General features: G+C 42.9%; 1 protein-coding gene and 1 long non-coding RNA gene across 5 annotated transcripts; one reads left to right on the top strand and one right to left on the bottom strand.

The window, feature by feature from the left end:
- The first annotated feature begins 457 nt into the window (after nucleotides 1–457).
- On the top strand, nucleotides 458–2,144 carry LOC129603665 (uncharacterized). Its single transcript, XR_008693788.1, has 3 exons — nucleotides 458–597; nucleotides 896–951; nucleotides 1,058–2,144. It is a non-coding gene; the product is annotated as an uncharacterized LOC129603665 (long non-coding RNA).
- Nucleotides 1,247–13,287, bottom strand: pum2 (pumilio RNA-binding family member 2). 4 transcript variants are annotated; one of them, XM_029140602.3, is made up of 23 exons: nucleotides 13,088–13,287; nucleotides 11,325–11,688; nucleotides 10,252–10,320; nucleotides 9,956–10,061; nucleotides 9,584–9,771; nucleotides 9,323–9,495; nucleotides 8,947–9,238; nucleotides 8,770–8,863; nucleotides 8,575–8,682; nucleotides 8,197–8,342; nucleotides 7,727–7,847; nucleotides 7,500–7,640; nucleotides 7,121–7,417; nucleotides 6,807–7,034; nucleotides 6,349–6,616; nucleotides 6,112–6,241; nucleotides 5,861–5,995; nucleotides 5,624–5,761; nucleotides 5,399–5,524; nucleotides 5,101–5,172; nucleotides 4,101–4,222; nucleotides 3,752–3,944; nucleotides 1,247–3,598 (listed from the first exon to the last, which is right to left on the bottom strand). In XM_029140602.3, exons 2-23 carry the CDS (start codon nucleotides 11,673–11,675, stop codon nucleotides 3,467–3,469), a joined length of 3,630 nt encoding a protein of 1,209 aa, XP_028996435.1. In that variant the 5' UTR covers nucleotides 11,676–11,688; nucleotides 13,088–13,287; the 3' UTR covers nucleotides 1,247–3,466. The 4 variants fall into 4 exon arrangements, with proteins under 4 accessions (XP_028996435.1, XP_028996436.1, XP_028996438.1 ...); XM_029140603.3 differs by having other exon boundaries at nucleotides 9,584–9,675; XM_029140605.3 differs by lacking the exon at nucleotides 5,101–5,172 and having other exon boundaries at nucleotides 13,088–13,286.
- Nucleotides 13,288–13,646: the final 359 nt, after the last annotated feature.

Genomic DNA, 13,646 nt, shown 5'->3' with positions numbered 1-13,646 from the left:
ACCCCACAGTGATGCACATCAACACATTTTATAACCAATAATAAAATGCAGCTCCAATTAAACTGGAATGCAGCTGCACCCAGTTCGCAAAGCAACAAACACACTGAAAAAACAAGGTAAAAACAAGTCAAAAAGGTTTAAAGGTGCTGCATCAATAAAATCTTTGGTATAATACAGATTGGAAGGAGGACATTCAGAAGTTAAACCCACTGAAAAACGAAAGGTCCTGTTGCTTCAAGAATCTATTTCACATATAGATACAGGAAATACTCCTAGAAATAGAATGAAGCCACAATTAAAGGGCTCAAACGTCAGAATTCTTTTGTCATTACTCACTACTTCATCACAGCGTGAGACCAGGAAATGAGCCAAGTGAACACCAGCACCCGTGTACTGGGCTTCAACAGTCTTACCGACGTGCTGACCGACTGGATGATCCCCAAAGCGAAGAACAGACGCGCTGCCACACAGGTCCTCATGTCCGAGCGGAGCTGGTGGTCCGATTATCGCCGCGCGCTCCTCTCAGGTGTTTCGATTACAGCTCGAGCGTCGGGCAGCGCGAGCCCCGCCCACCGGCGCAAGAACAACGTCACGCAGGTACCGGTGGCTTAGTAAGAATTTAATGGCACCGCAGAACCCAGACAAAACAAATGAATAATAGATTTGCAATTACGGAAATAAACACATAAGGTTGAATATTTTTTCCCCGAGTCGTTTCCGCAGAAATAAAAACGTTCATCTAAAGATATTAAGTGGAATAAAGCTGATCTGCTTAGACTATAAAGCTTCACAGAGGACAAAAGCAGTCAAAGGTTGAAAACTTGTTGCTTTATACAATCACAGCTGCTTTCATTTTGATTGATCGAAATAAAGTCCCTCTGACTTGTCTTTGCAGATTTCAAAATAAAGTCCACCTGGGCGTCTGTTCAACCGAATGTAAACGGAAAAAAGGTACAAGTAGTTTGTAATAAGTGTTATGAATTTACAAGTAAACAATTACTACATCTTGTTGAACGTCATTTAGCATAAGTAACTCCTTCCGGCTTTTTCCCGTAAGGGGTCGCCACAGCGAACGATTCAAATCCTTCCTGACGCGACTTTGACCCACGACCTGTGCGACAAGAGCGGAGCGCTAACCACTGCGCCACCTCCATTTGGCATATCGACAGTAAATGTTAATGAAAGAGAGAGGAGATAAGGAAAGAGACAACGTGCGGCAGAGACGGAAACACCACAACAAACGAGATCAAATGTTAGAAGAACAGTTTAATCATACATAGTCACAATTCTGCTTCCAAAAGAGTTTGTTTTCTTCATCTAACATCTGGAAATGTACATAAGGCCACCTGAAAATGTACATGACTTTGACAGTGTGACAAAACTCATATGTTCATATTTATATAATTGACAATATTTTACACTGGTTTTGCTTACAAGGTAGGAGCTGTTCAAAAATACAGCACTCTTCTGTACAAAAATAATTCTGGTCATATCCTGTGAAGTTTCCATGGTAGCAGAGGACTAAATGCAGCCTCAGTTTTAGTACAGAGTGTTTTCTCCTTTTTAAACTGTCACACATCAGAAAGACTATCAACAGTGGATGGTACAGCTCCAGTACAAATAGAGGCTGGCCTTTCCCATAACAGATTAAAAACAAAAACCATGCCAGATTGTGAAGCCATAAAGTTTTTCTTCTTTAAAATAACACTTGATCAAATAAAACTGTATACATTATATTCAAGGGGAAAGGAGTGATGAATATACACACACATCAAAATGCACATTTGCCTTTTTCTCCCCATAAAGTGTAAAAGACATCCCATTTACAGCATTAACGTTTACAAATGTACAACTGTACAGACGAAATAAAAGCATCACTACAAATTTAGAGCAAGGCCTGTCAAAACACCACAACTAGACATTTTATCCAATTAAACTAACAGTCTTACACTTAGTAAATGCACATATACTACATGTATTCTACAATTATTCATATGAAGCAAAGAAGCGATCTCTACAAGCGTTACAGGTGAATGTTCTAGCGTCTGATGTCCCCACCGGCCTCCGCCAAATGAAAAAACAAAATTTCATTTTTAAAATCAAACACAAAAAGGAACCATTAAAAAAAAAAAAAAAAAAAAAAAGGTTCTTTGAACATCCCTTTCTTCAGCTTGTCCCACTAGTTCATACAAAACCTGGGATAAGCTCCATGCTAGTACGACCATCAGGCGGTGGGGGTCCCCATCATTGCTGCAACCCCCGACCCAAAAAGCATCAATTTACTAATACATAGAGATGCTATACACTGCTAAACTACTACGCAAGAGATGATTATTCAGTACATAAAGATACCATTTTCTAGGGCAGTGTTCATCTCAAACTACAAGACAGATTAGATGTTACACAAAACATGATAAAGGAAACAAAAAGTCATTCCAAAGATTAAAACCTTTCACAGCATGCTAACGCATACCCCTGCCCCCACCTAACTACACCCACAAAAAGCCCCCCCCCACGACTATTATTTCATATTAAGAATACGCCGGGTGACACGGATCCTCTACAACCAAACCTCATGCTCTGCTTCTCTAAATTAAACATAGCTTTCATCTTGCATAAACCCAGTGATCGCCTGGAGGCTCACAGGGAGCTCAGGTCTGTCAGGTTGTACCAAAACAGTAGGTCAACTACAAGCTGCTGGGTTAAACCAATGCCTCCCCTCTAGCCTGGAAAAGGATGCAAGCAAAACAACCCTCGACTAAAGCACCAAGTCCCAAGGCCAAGCTCCCAAACCGGTCTGGAAAGCCTCTGTGTGACTGTGGCACATGACACACAACACTCACCTGTGGACGGAGGGAGTCTATATATCCATTTGTATTTAGCGCTATATATAAACTAATCCATTGGCTGCTTTGGCATTGGAAAAAAAAATTACTGTGCATGGGATAATGTACAAATATATAATTCAACTGCCAGCCGACATTAGAAGTCTGGTTACAAAACCTAGTGGGGTTGCTTTTTAAAAGGATCACTCCGTTTAGCCTTATAAAGTCACTTGCTGGTGTTAATTGTAAGAATTGTAAATTTCAGCAAATGTGTAATTTCCTACAGAGAATTTACAAGGTAAAAAAACTAAATGTACAAGATAATATGAAAACCCGTCAAATACATCAATTACATCATTAACAATGGGCTTGTGCTTTACCCAGGAGAAAAGCCTGCTGACTGTGCGTCCCCTGGGGCCAAACCGGGGACCAGGGGCAGCAGAGCAGCAGGGGTCAGTTGTCACAGCATTCTTAGGTGAAGTTGACTTGTCTTTGTTTATTTTTTTGGTAATGTCCCAAAAAAACATGGGATGTTAGAGGGTGTCAAAGGCTAACCCCTATGGCTAAGGAGCATCTCTCACAGAACACGGGGTTTGGGGCTCCGACTCCTCCTCTTCAGGGAACCCGGGATGTCGGCGCGACTACATGAGGCCGTTTGTGGGGCCGCCAATGGGACCCAGTTCAGATCCGCTCTTCATGTAGTATTTTTCCAGCTTGGCCAGAATGTGCTTCCCATAGGTGTACTTTCGCAAAGTGGCAATGTGTGGCCGAATCTATTTAAAAAAAAACAAAAAAAACAAGATGGAGGACAAAGAGAAAGTCAATTTGTAATGTGCCTTTATGCTACCTTATAAAAGCCCTAAGACATGTTTCCACTGATTTTGTAACTGAACTCTTTTCTAATGCACGCGCGGTCGGGGACCCACCTTGTGCATGATGATTTTGCGCTGAGCAGGTTCTGCCATGTCGATCATTCGTTGGACCACATAGTTGGCGTACTGGTCCTTCATCATGGTGTACAGGGCGCTGTGAGGCCCATCTTTCTGGCAGCACACCTCATCTATCAGCAGAGCTCTCTCTGCACGTGATGAGTGGATCACACACTTCTCAACAACATTACTGAGGAAAGACAGAAAGTACAAATTGACGACCACACAGGGCACATAACTTAGCAGCAATAAATAAATAAGACATGAATTTGTCTACATTGAGTTTGCAGCATGTTCAGATTTTACATGCCAGACATCAGTAAAAACTTCTCTAGCAAACACTCACCTTGCAAATTTGTGTTGGCTCAGGACAAGAACCTTTCCACGAACCTCTGCCACTATCTTGCTCTTGTCTTCTGGTCTGCCGTGCTCCAGAACATGCTGAATGACGTAGTTACCGTATTGATCCTGCAGGAGGCAGTGGAGACGTAAGCTCAGGAGAAAGCCATTTCGGTAAATATAAAATCTCGAAGTAATCAGGACGACACACTTTACTCTGATTCTCATGCATTACAGTGCAACATGTCATAACTGATGAGAGAGATCATGCAATTCTACAACAACAGGTAGACGAATGAGTGACACCCCCATTTGCAGATTTTGTCTTTTTTTTTTAAATTAAAAAAATTAAACCCTTACGTCATCACTGCGGAAGGTCAGACAAAATAGATGCTATTGGTCTGGTGTGTTGCTGAACACACATCACAACCATCAGCATCTTTGGCCCTTCAGAAATGGGTGATAGACAGTTATGGGTATAATTTTCATGACCGGAACTCACCTGACCAAGTGACTAACACCACCGCTAAATTTTATTATTAGTTGGCTGGATAATGTGGGCTCCACCTTTAATTAGGAATATTGTCTTTCACTTCCATCTCCAATCAATTTGTTTAACAAGAACTATTTTGATTATTATTTTTCCCTGTACATTAACATTTAACTTGAACACTTTACGATAAACAAGAAAGCTTTAAAAGACATTTACAGTGAAATCCAAAGATGAAACAAGGAAAACAGATTGACTTGGAGATGCTGTAGCCAAACAAGAGGGACTGCCAGACAGTAGGAAAACAAGTGCCCTATGAATCCTCTGTGGCATTAAGCAAAAACAGAAAAGGTGAAAAAAGGCAGCTCAGTGGGTTAGGAGAAGACCTGTAAAGATTGGGAGTTGAAAAAACTATGTAAATGTTAAATCAGATTGTTTACAAAAGAAAATTTAAAAAAAAAGGAAAAGAAGAAGGGAGCACAGGGATATCCGCGAAAGAGAGGCAAATTGCTCTGACCTTGAACAGCGCATCGCGGGACACTGTATAATATGTTTTGGGTGTCATCTCCAATGAAACGCCTTGATATTTCTAGATGGAATAAGTGGGGGGCAGGATGGATGTTTAAATATTCACATGTCAGATCTAAATGATAGCTAACAGTACATTTCATCCAAACACTTAACATTTAGCAGACCACGACAGGCTAAGATTATGAAACATCAAGACATGCAAATGCACAGGACAAGCAAACAGCTCTAATATAGGAGTCTAGATCTGCAAATCATGAGGGCCTAGAAATGAGAGATGGGTTCACCTGGCCCAGCTGTTCAGAGTGCTGGTGCAACTCTTCCAAGATGGGTAGAGTCTGTTCCTGGGTGCAGTGCTCCAAGATCCTTTGAATCACTCTGCAGCCATATGGATGTGTGGAGAGAACAAACACCTGAAAAAAGTAGGAACGATCAAACCTGAGTGTCAGCTGCATTTAGGCTCTACCAAATCAAACTGTACAGGATGCTCAGCCATCTCATGATAATCCCACCTGTCCTTGGAAGGCGTCAATAATGAATTGTAGGGCTTGAGGCTGGACACACTCAATGCACTTCTGCACCACATGGTTTCCATTCTGGTCCTTCACACATTTTAACACATGGCCATCCAGCTCACGCACAATATCACTCTGAAATGAAGAAATATGACAAAAGGGACAAAGTTCAAGATGTTGACAAGAAACCCAAAAGCAAATTACTTGTAAAAAAGAACGTGAAATCTCACTTACAATTACCTGCTGGTCTGAGGAAATTGACTCCAGAGCTTTTTGTATGACCCTGCAACCATACATCTGCAGAGCCAGAGGGAGGACGTGTCCACGGATACGTGTTGCCAAAGCCAGCTTCTGGTCTGCACTTCCAAACTGAACAACACAAAAATCACAAAATCTATTGAACACGTGCTAAAGAAATCAAGAGTCTGTTAGAGCCTCTGGTTCATTATTGAAGTCACACCAGTATAATACATAACAGTCCTAACCTCAAAGAACTTTTGGATGACATAGTTTCCAAATACATCAGTCATCAGTTGGTATGCTGCCTGCAGAATCTCTCCAAACACCATCTGCCTCTCAGCAGGAGTGGCCCTCTCCAGTTTCTGCTGAATAAACCTAGACAAAAACAAGATTGCCAAAATGACACAAATGTTTTGGACATCATTATAATTCTGTGTGTTAACAATGCAGAATCTATATTTAATAAAGCACGTCTGTGGCACCTGGACCCATGCTGGTCTTGAGAGAACTCCACCATGTGTCCTGGGAGGTCCCGGAGCTGGAGGTTTGGAAAACGGTTGTTCCTGAAGTCTTCCAGTAAGCGGCTGCGCCCAGATGGCATGACATCAGAGCGACTGTAACGGGGCCGAGATGGAGGAAACAGCTGGCTGCTGGAATTAAACAGACTGGATGCTCCACCGGTGCTCCTGTACTTCGCCTCAGCTCCAGGTGCTGCAGAAATGTAACGCCCACTGCCATTCGTCAAGCCACCTAGACAACAGAAGGATTCAAGCGTTCAGACAGTACCAGGGTCTAAATGTAACAGCTTCCTGGTTTTTTATAAAAAAAATAAAAAATAAAAAAAAAGAGCAAATGAGCAAAATGTGGACACTTTAATCCCTTAAAGTACTAAACAGGCTTTTCAGTTTCTTAACTAAACATTATGCATCATTATTCCTACCTAGATGAAGGCTTGAAGAGGATCCATGAGAAGAGGGCAGAGACGGTGGGGGAGTGAGTGGGGAGTGACCTGGAGTGAGGCCAATCGGGCTGGGCGAAGAGGAGTAACCCAAGCTGTTGTAAAACGGTTGGCCAATTGGAGTTAAACTGCTGCCACCACGTTTATACAAGTCAGAACTTGCCAACAGGGAGTCCCTGCGAGATACACTGCTACTGGTGGAGCTTGATACTGCAAATATAAGAGAATAACAATGAGAAAGAGAGAAAGAGAGATCCATAAAAAGAGGATTATTCATTTGTGTCTGAGTTACTTACCAGATGAGCCAAAGCCTCCAAGAGCAGACCCAAGTCCTACACCAAGAGAGCCACCAGTGCTGCTGAATCCCAAAGAGGAGCTTGGTGGTGGTGGGGCGGCAGAGGTGTGCGAGAAGAGAGAGCTGCTTTGAGAAGTGTTAGGGACTGACCCAGAGCCATAGAATGAGCTGGAGGGTAAGCCACTGCTGGGCGGGGGAGGCTGCTGCTGCTGCGGCTGGGGTTGAGGTTGAGGCATGGAGCGGTACAGCCCGTTAGTTGGAGGACCAGACATGTTGTTACCAGTGCCGGATGCCGATGCTGCTGACAGTATGTCATAGAATAATTGTAAACATGTGCATATTTGAAATTCTAATGAAGCAAAGAGCAAGTCGTCACTGACCAGCTTGAGCTGCTGCAGGGTTGATGATGAGAGGCGTCTGGACAATGCGAACCGGCCCACCTAAGCCTGTTCGTGCACCAGGGCCCATTACCAGGGCTCCAGTCTGATCATAGTAGGCTGCAGGGGCCAAGACTTGATAACCTAACAATATAGAATTATACTTTACCAAACATTTTAAAGTTTAAAATGTCTAGGTGAGTGGAGGTAGTGTGAGGCGCTCTACCAACCAGGCATTCCTGCATATGCCAAAGCAGGGTTTGCAGCTGCAGCTGCAGCTAAAGATTCCTGTTGACTCTGCTGACCTTGTCCTGGTGTAAGAGGTCGCTGGTTGGTTCCGGTTCGCATCACCTGGAGGAGACGGTACAGATATGCCTTCAACTACAGTCTGCACTAGTGAATTCTGTAAATAATGCTGCTAAAAATAGTATCGCCGGATGCAGTTTTAAATTCTCCAGCTACTCTCAGCAGTTTTAGAGGAATGCATTCAGCATTACAGTGCATCTTCCTCAGTAAATGCTCCATCTACTTCAATCTTGACATATTTATGTTCAATTAAATATTAATGAACGAATGAGAAGCAGGTTAAACTGCAGTGCATCAGAATTCTCATGAGTCAGATAAAATAGATTTAATTACAATGTAAATTAAAACATTTGCCAAAGCTCCAGTGTATGATAAACACATTAACAGCTCCTACCTGTGGTTGACCAGGCCCTGGCCCCTGATTGGATGCTTGCTGATTAGCAGAGTGATTGGCAGTAGATGCAGCCTGTTGCTGAAATAGATTGGCTGGGTATACACCCCAAGGAACGCCATAGTACTGGGGAGGAACCACTGTGGGACCTGACGAAAACATTTTGGTGTTACATACACAAACCCATTCACCCATCAGCAATACAGTCAAGATAAGCGGACTTTGAAGTGAATGAAATGATTTTGATAACAAATTTCAACTGCAAGGAAGTAAAGTGAATCGATGGCATTCTTAAGATGTGATAGGTGTATGATAGTTTTAAAATCATATTACTTCCACTGCCTGCATTATGTGATAGTTATAAAAATGCAGTGTGTTTACCTGCAAGTGTGGCTGCTGCCGCCAACCCAGCAGCAGTGTAGGGATCGGCTCCAGGGGGGGCTGCATTAATGATGTAAGGATTTGGCACAAACGCCGGGGCAAGGCCAGCTATGATAATATGAGAACAGAAATATAATTACATTTCTTCCAGATAGCAAAGCAACTGTGAAAAAGCCTTACACATGCTAAGCCTACCAAGATGCTGCTGCTGAGCTGCAGCCAGTGCATACTGTTGTTGTTGAGCTGCTGTGAGTTGCTGCACAGTCAGAGGATTTGATCTCTGAAACAACTGAAGAAAATACAAACCCTAATTAATGTGCTGGCCAAACTCAGTAATGTCTCTTAATATATAGATTTATCATTATAGCAGACCTGCTGCTGAGAGTTGTAGTCAAACAGTCCCACTGGAGTCCCAGAGGAATCCATTGGAATCTGGTTCCCAGCATAATCAAACTGGAGGGACTCCACACCAGCTTGCTGCTCCATGCCTCCCATACTCTGAGCCTCCTGGTTCTGGAAATCTTCAGCTGGCTTGGGTTGGGCAGGGTTCTGCTGTTGGAGGGCATGGGGATGGTGCTGTACCATAATTTCCAAACCTGCCTGACTAGGTACCATTCTCTCTACAGCCTCTGTGGGGGACGCTTGACGACTTCGGGGGGTTGGACTGGGACAGTAGAGTTACACATTAGTGCACATGCCAGATTAGAACAAACACCAGCAATCCACCTATACAAAGTAGAAAACCTACTTAAAGTCTTTGCAGTCTCTGTCCATGCCATTTAGTAGACCTCTTCCGTTGGATTTCGATGGGTCTGTCTCCTCTCCCACCTTCATCTCTGGGCTGTTGTCCTCTTCAAAGGGCGACACTTTCTCTTGGGGATCACTCTTCTCTCGCCCATCTTGATCAGCGTCTCCTCCACCCTGCAATCATATACAAATATGGTAATGAAATTTGAATACGGAGGAGAGGCCTCTGTGCACATTAGAAGCAAGACAGAATATGACTTACATAGCCTCCATTTCTGTAGCGACTGTCCATCTTGTCACCAGGAGAGGAGCTCAGAACGTACTCCACCATGCTGACCCCCAGGCCTCCACCTTCTGAGCGAGGTGAGAGCACAGAATTGGCATCACCATTCCCATGGAAACTCTGGCCTGGTCGCCGCTGCACCATGATTGGCTGAGACACTGAATGATCTGAATAAAAAGCTGTGATCAAATATCTAAACAGTTGTGTATATAGATGCACACCTTTGTTAAAATAACCCAATCAAACAAAGGCGACGCTGTAAACCACGGTGAACAGAGAAGGCAAAAGCTAATTCAAGTCATGGAATAAAGACAGCAGACTGGAGAGACAGAGACGTATATAGCCACTTACGAGATGATCCCCAGGCATTGTCCCTCCACTCCTCCCCAAGCAGCATCCCTTTCCGTCCATCTTTTGCTAACTCATCAGAATCCCACAGCTTTTTTGCTGGCAATAGCTTTGAAAAAAACATATTAGTAAGATACCTATAGACCTGAAGTTTAATGCATGTAGTGTAACAGACGTTTTTCTTTATTTTAAATATTTATGAAATTTTCTCCCTTTTCGCCAATATTGTCTAAGTTGAGCAGAACATAGTTTTACCTTCTTACAGTTACAAGCTGTTTAACGTTGCCAGAACCGCTTACCTCTCCCATGCCCCTTGATTCCAAAGCAAGGGCTTGAAAATCGTAATTCATTTCATCCACAGCACGAACCTGAGACACAGAAGAATATTAGAGATATAAATCTACTGACCAATGTTGTGTCACTATTAAACTTTCATCCAACTCACTGGATTGAAAATGAAGAAACATTTTACCAATTCTGTTTAAGTGCTGAATCAAATAACCTGCCTCATATATAGAAGATTTACATGAAATTACAGTAGAACATATTGAGCATCATATCAACTCAAATCAATATCAAGGTATTTATTGTAAGGGCTCATGTTAGACTGGCACAAAGGCTCAATAGTTTAGAGCATTCATTAGTTGTTCCTTGTTTTCACGCCCCCCATTCTCCTCCCACAGGTCAGAGACGTGTCGGTTGGGCGGGTCTGGTGTGTTGCTACCAGGCAAACATAATGTAACCTAGAAAGTCGAGTTAGACTAGGCACTCCACACTGGGCTTATCAGTTACAAACACAGCATAGTTTATAATATCGTTAGACTATTACAATAACACTACTGTTACTGTGCATCAGTGCAATGTACAGACCCAGTATGTCGGTCATCATTAGATTTACATTCTGCAATTGGGGGGGGGGGTCTGTGTAATGAGACAACAGGATTTATACCATTAGAGACTAAATAAATTAGCAACTAAATAGTTTTTCTCTTCTAGTTAAATTATAGGGGAATGATTCCTAATTTGTTCCACTTTGAACCTCTTCAAATATTTATCTATTTTAGTAAATTACACCATCATTGAATCCTTGTGCATCCGCATCCCACAGTGTCAAGCTCTACCACTGAAAGCACAAACGCGGTTTTGTTAATAGTAGGAAACAAGATCTTGAACAAAGTCTGAAACACGACTGAGCGGCGATGTATCCAGTGAAGTTTCAACATTTAGTCTTTTTAGTTCCTGAATGCAATCGAACATTTGTTACTGCTTTTTAGAGTTGACATCAAACAAGAAAATTGCCATTAGAAAAGCAAGTTCTCAAAATCAACCAATCCAAATACTGTACACAAAGCAGAAGCAATGTCATTCTTACCTGGTCCACATGGTTCGCATCCCCAGTTGGCCAGCGATGCTTGCTGGGTGTGCAAGCTCCAAGCTGCTCTCCAGGCTGCCTTTGAAAGAAATATCCAACTGTGGCATCGTCCTGAGATCTTCCGCTCAGCAGAGGTTGCGGAGTACCTGGGTTAGGATTTGGACCCCTGTCCATGCCCTGTAGATGTGGGCCTCCTGGAACCTGTCCAGCTCCTCCAACGGTGGCCAGGGGCCCTCCACCGTGTACTCTAACAACTCCGGTCTCAGGAGCACCATTTGCATGCAGCATCCCTCCTCTTGTCTCCTGCCAGGCCACGTCATTCATACCTAGGATGCTGCATGGAACACTCATTCCACGGGAAAGCCTAAACAAAAAGATCAACAGGGTGAACATAATAGTGTAAATTCAAATGACCTGCACCAGGTTTAAACATATACAGACATGTAGGTGTTGGGTGAACATGACTGACTTTACTTAACTATTGCATTGTTATGGGACTAGCCATAACAACCCAAATGCCTTTGTAGACTACCAGGTGCCTGACTAATACCTCAAATGTTTAGATCATGTCTTATATCTGTTAAAGTCACGCATCTCGATGTATTGTTGAACTGGCACCGTCGATCATAGTCAGCCTCCAGACAAACTTCAGAGGATACACTCAAAATAAATACGAAATTGATCGTTTTACGATGGACTGGAATTTATTCACTGTGACATGACTAATTCCTGAGTTGTTAGCTCTTAGCTCCACGCCACGGAGGTTAAATGTTGTAACGCTCGCGTTGCCGTGAATTACCAAGTTTAAATTTGTTGCTTTTGTCATCAAGGACGAATAACTTACCAAGATTTAAAATAAAAACAAAAGCGTTGATGCTTTTCACCAAAATGCCACCTAGTTCCCGTCGTTAGCCTAGCGTTAGCATGTGGTTGTAGTAATGAATTAATGACAGAAACCAATAAAAATACTTTTTATTTGCAATAAGACAATAGTGCAGTTTTTAAGCAACAACGCTGAAAGATACGACAATTCACTAGCTACAACCTTTTGCAAAACAGCGGCTCGTTACTTTAGTTGTAGCAAACCGACGTGAAAGCCTTTCAGGAGGTAGCCTAGCTAACCTAGCAAGCAAGTAGATAAGAAAGCTAACTTAGCGGCTTTGAGTGGGCATAAGTAAATGTTCATTTTGAAAACAATAGGGACTGATAGTTCATCTTACTACTATCTGTAATTATTTAAGCCAATTCATTTCCTCCCTTTGCTTTGAATTAAACATGTTTAGCGTTAGCAAATGCTAGTGGAGTAGAGTCAGTATTAGCAATCGCCCAGCTAGCTTGCTAAGGCTACAACGGGCCTGCTGTTTGTTATTGGTTAACGTTAGCTATGCTTGACATTCAAGTTAAATGCGTGAATTTAGCGCTGCTTTGCAATGCAGCGGTGGACTGTAGCGCTAAACCCAAAACAATACGTTTTCTATAATTTACAAATGACGATGGTTGCGTGCAATAAGCCAAACGGCACTGGACATAAAAAGCTAACGTAGGAGCTAGCCAAGGCTAATTGCCAAGTTGGTGTTGTGTTAGCTCAAACATTAAGCAAACAGTCAGTGGCTAAACAACATGGCCCCCCTTCAGGTTCCAAACAGAGGGGCCTTACCGCTAAACAAAAGGGGAAATGCTCACACCGCGGCGGCCGCGTATTAAAGCGCTCCCTTCTCGCAGCTTTTCACCTCGACGTGGACAAATTCAAAGCAGATACTCACGCGCTGTCGTATCGAGAGGGTCTATGCTTGTCGCACGCCGTCAACCCACGTCTGTATTGTTTAGTTTCCTTGGAGAGAGCGGTGATTTAGCAAGGCTTGATAGTCAATGCTAGGAGTTTGCCTACGCTAGTGCCCCCTCCCTGTAAATAGCGTGAACTACGTAGACATGTGGATAACAATGTCAGCGTAAACCTGTCTTCCACACACACACACACACACACACAGACGCACGCGCACACCTTTTGTGGACCATATGTGAGAGTAACAAATCACATCAGTAGCATAATATAAATTATAACGCTAATGACACAGACCGTTCCCCCCAAACGCGCTCTTCTAACAGAGTAATTATTACACATTTGCTTTATATTTATTAAATAATTTTGTAATCAGTAAGAGAATCTCAACATCCGTGTCTTGGGTGTGGGGTGATTAAATGACAATAGGTTCACTGCAGAGGTCCCAGTGCGGGGAATTACAAAGAAGTGCGTAATACTTTGTGATTCAGTCAGATTCGGCTGAACCTGGGTCGGGCGGGTCTTCGTGGTCTGTGACCCTC

This window comes from Betta splendens, chromosome 24, assembly GCF_900634795.4.
Source record: "Betta splendens chromosome 24, fBetSpl5.4, whole genome shotgun sequence".
Taxonomy (NCBI): domain Eukaryota; kingdom Metazoa; phylum Chordata; class Actinopteri; order Anabantiformes; family Osphronemidae; genus Betta; species Betta splendens.
The sequence above is the reverse complement of the archived record's forward strand: the minus strand, read 5'-3'. Positions and strand labels throughout refer to the sequence as shown.

Bases quoted from the DNA above. Each gene is read 5' to 3' on its own strand.
- pum2 (XM_029140602.3), bottom strand. From the start codon at position 11,675: ATGAGTGTTCCATGCAGCATCCTAGGTATGAATGACGTGGCCTGGCAG. The intron at 10,062-10,251 runs GTAAGCGGTTCT...TTTTTTTCAAAG, and splicing joins AATCAAGGGGCATGGGAGAG to CTATTGCCAGCAAAAAAGCT. The intron at 8,343-8,574 runs GTAAACACACTG...TGTTTTCGTCAG, and splicing joins GGCAGCAGCCACACTTGCAG to GTCCCACAGTGGTTCCTCCC.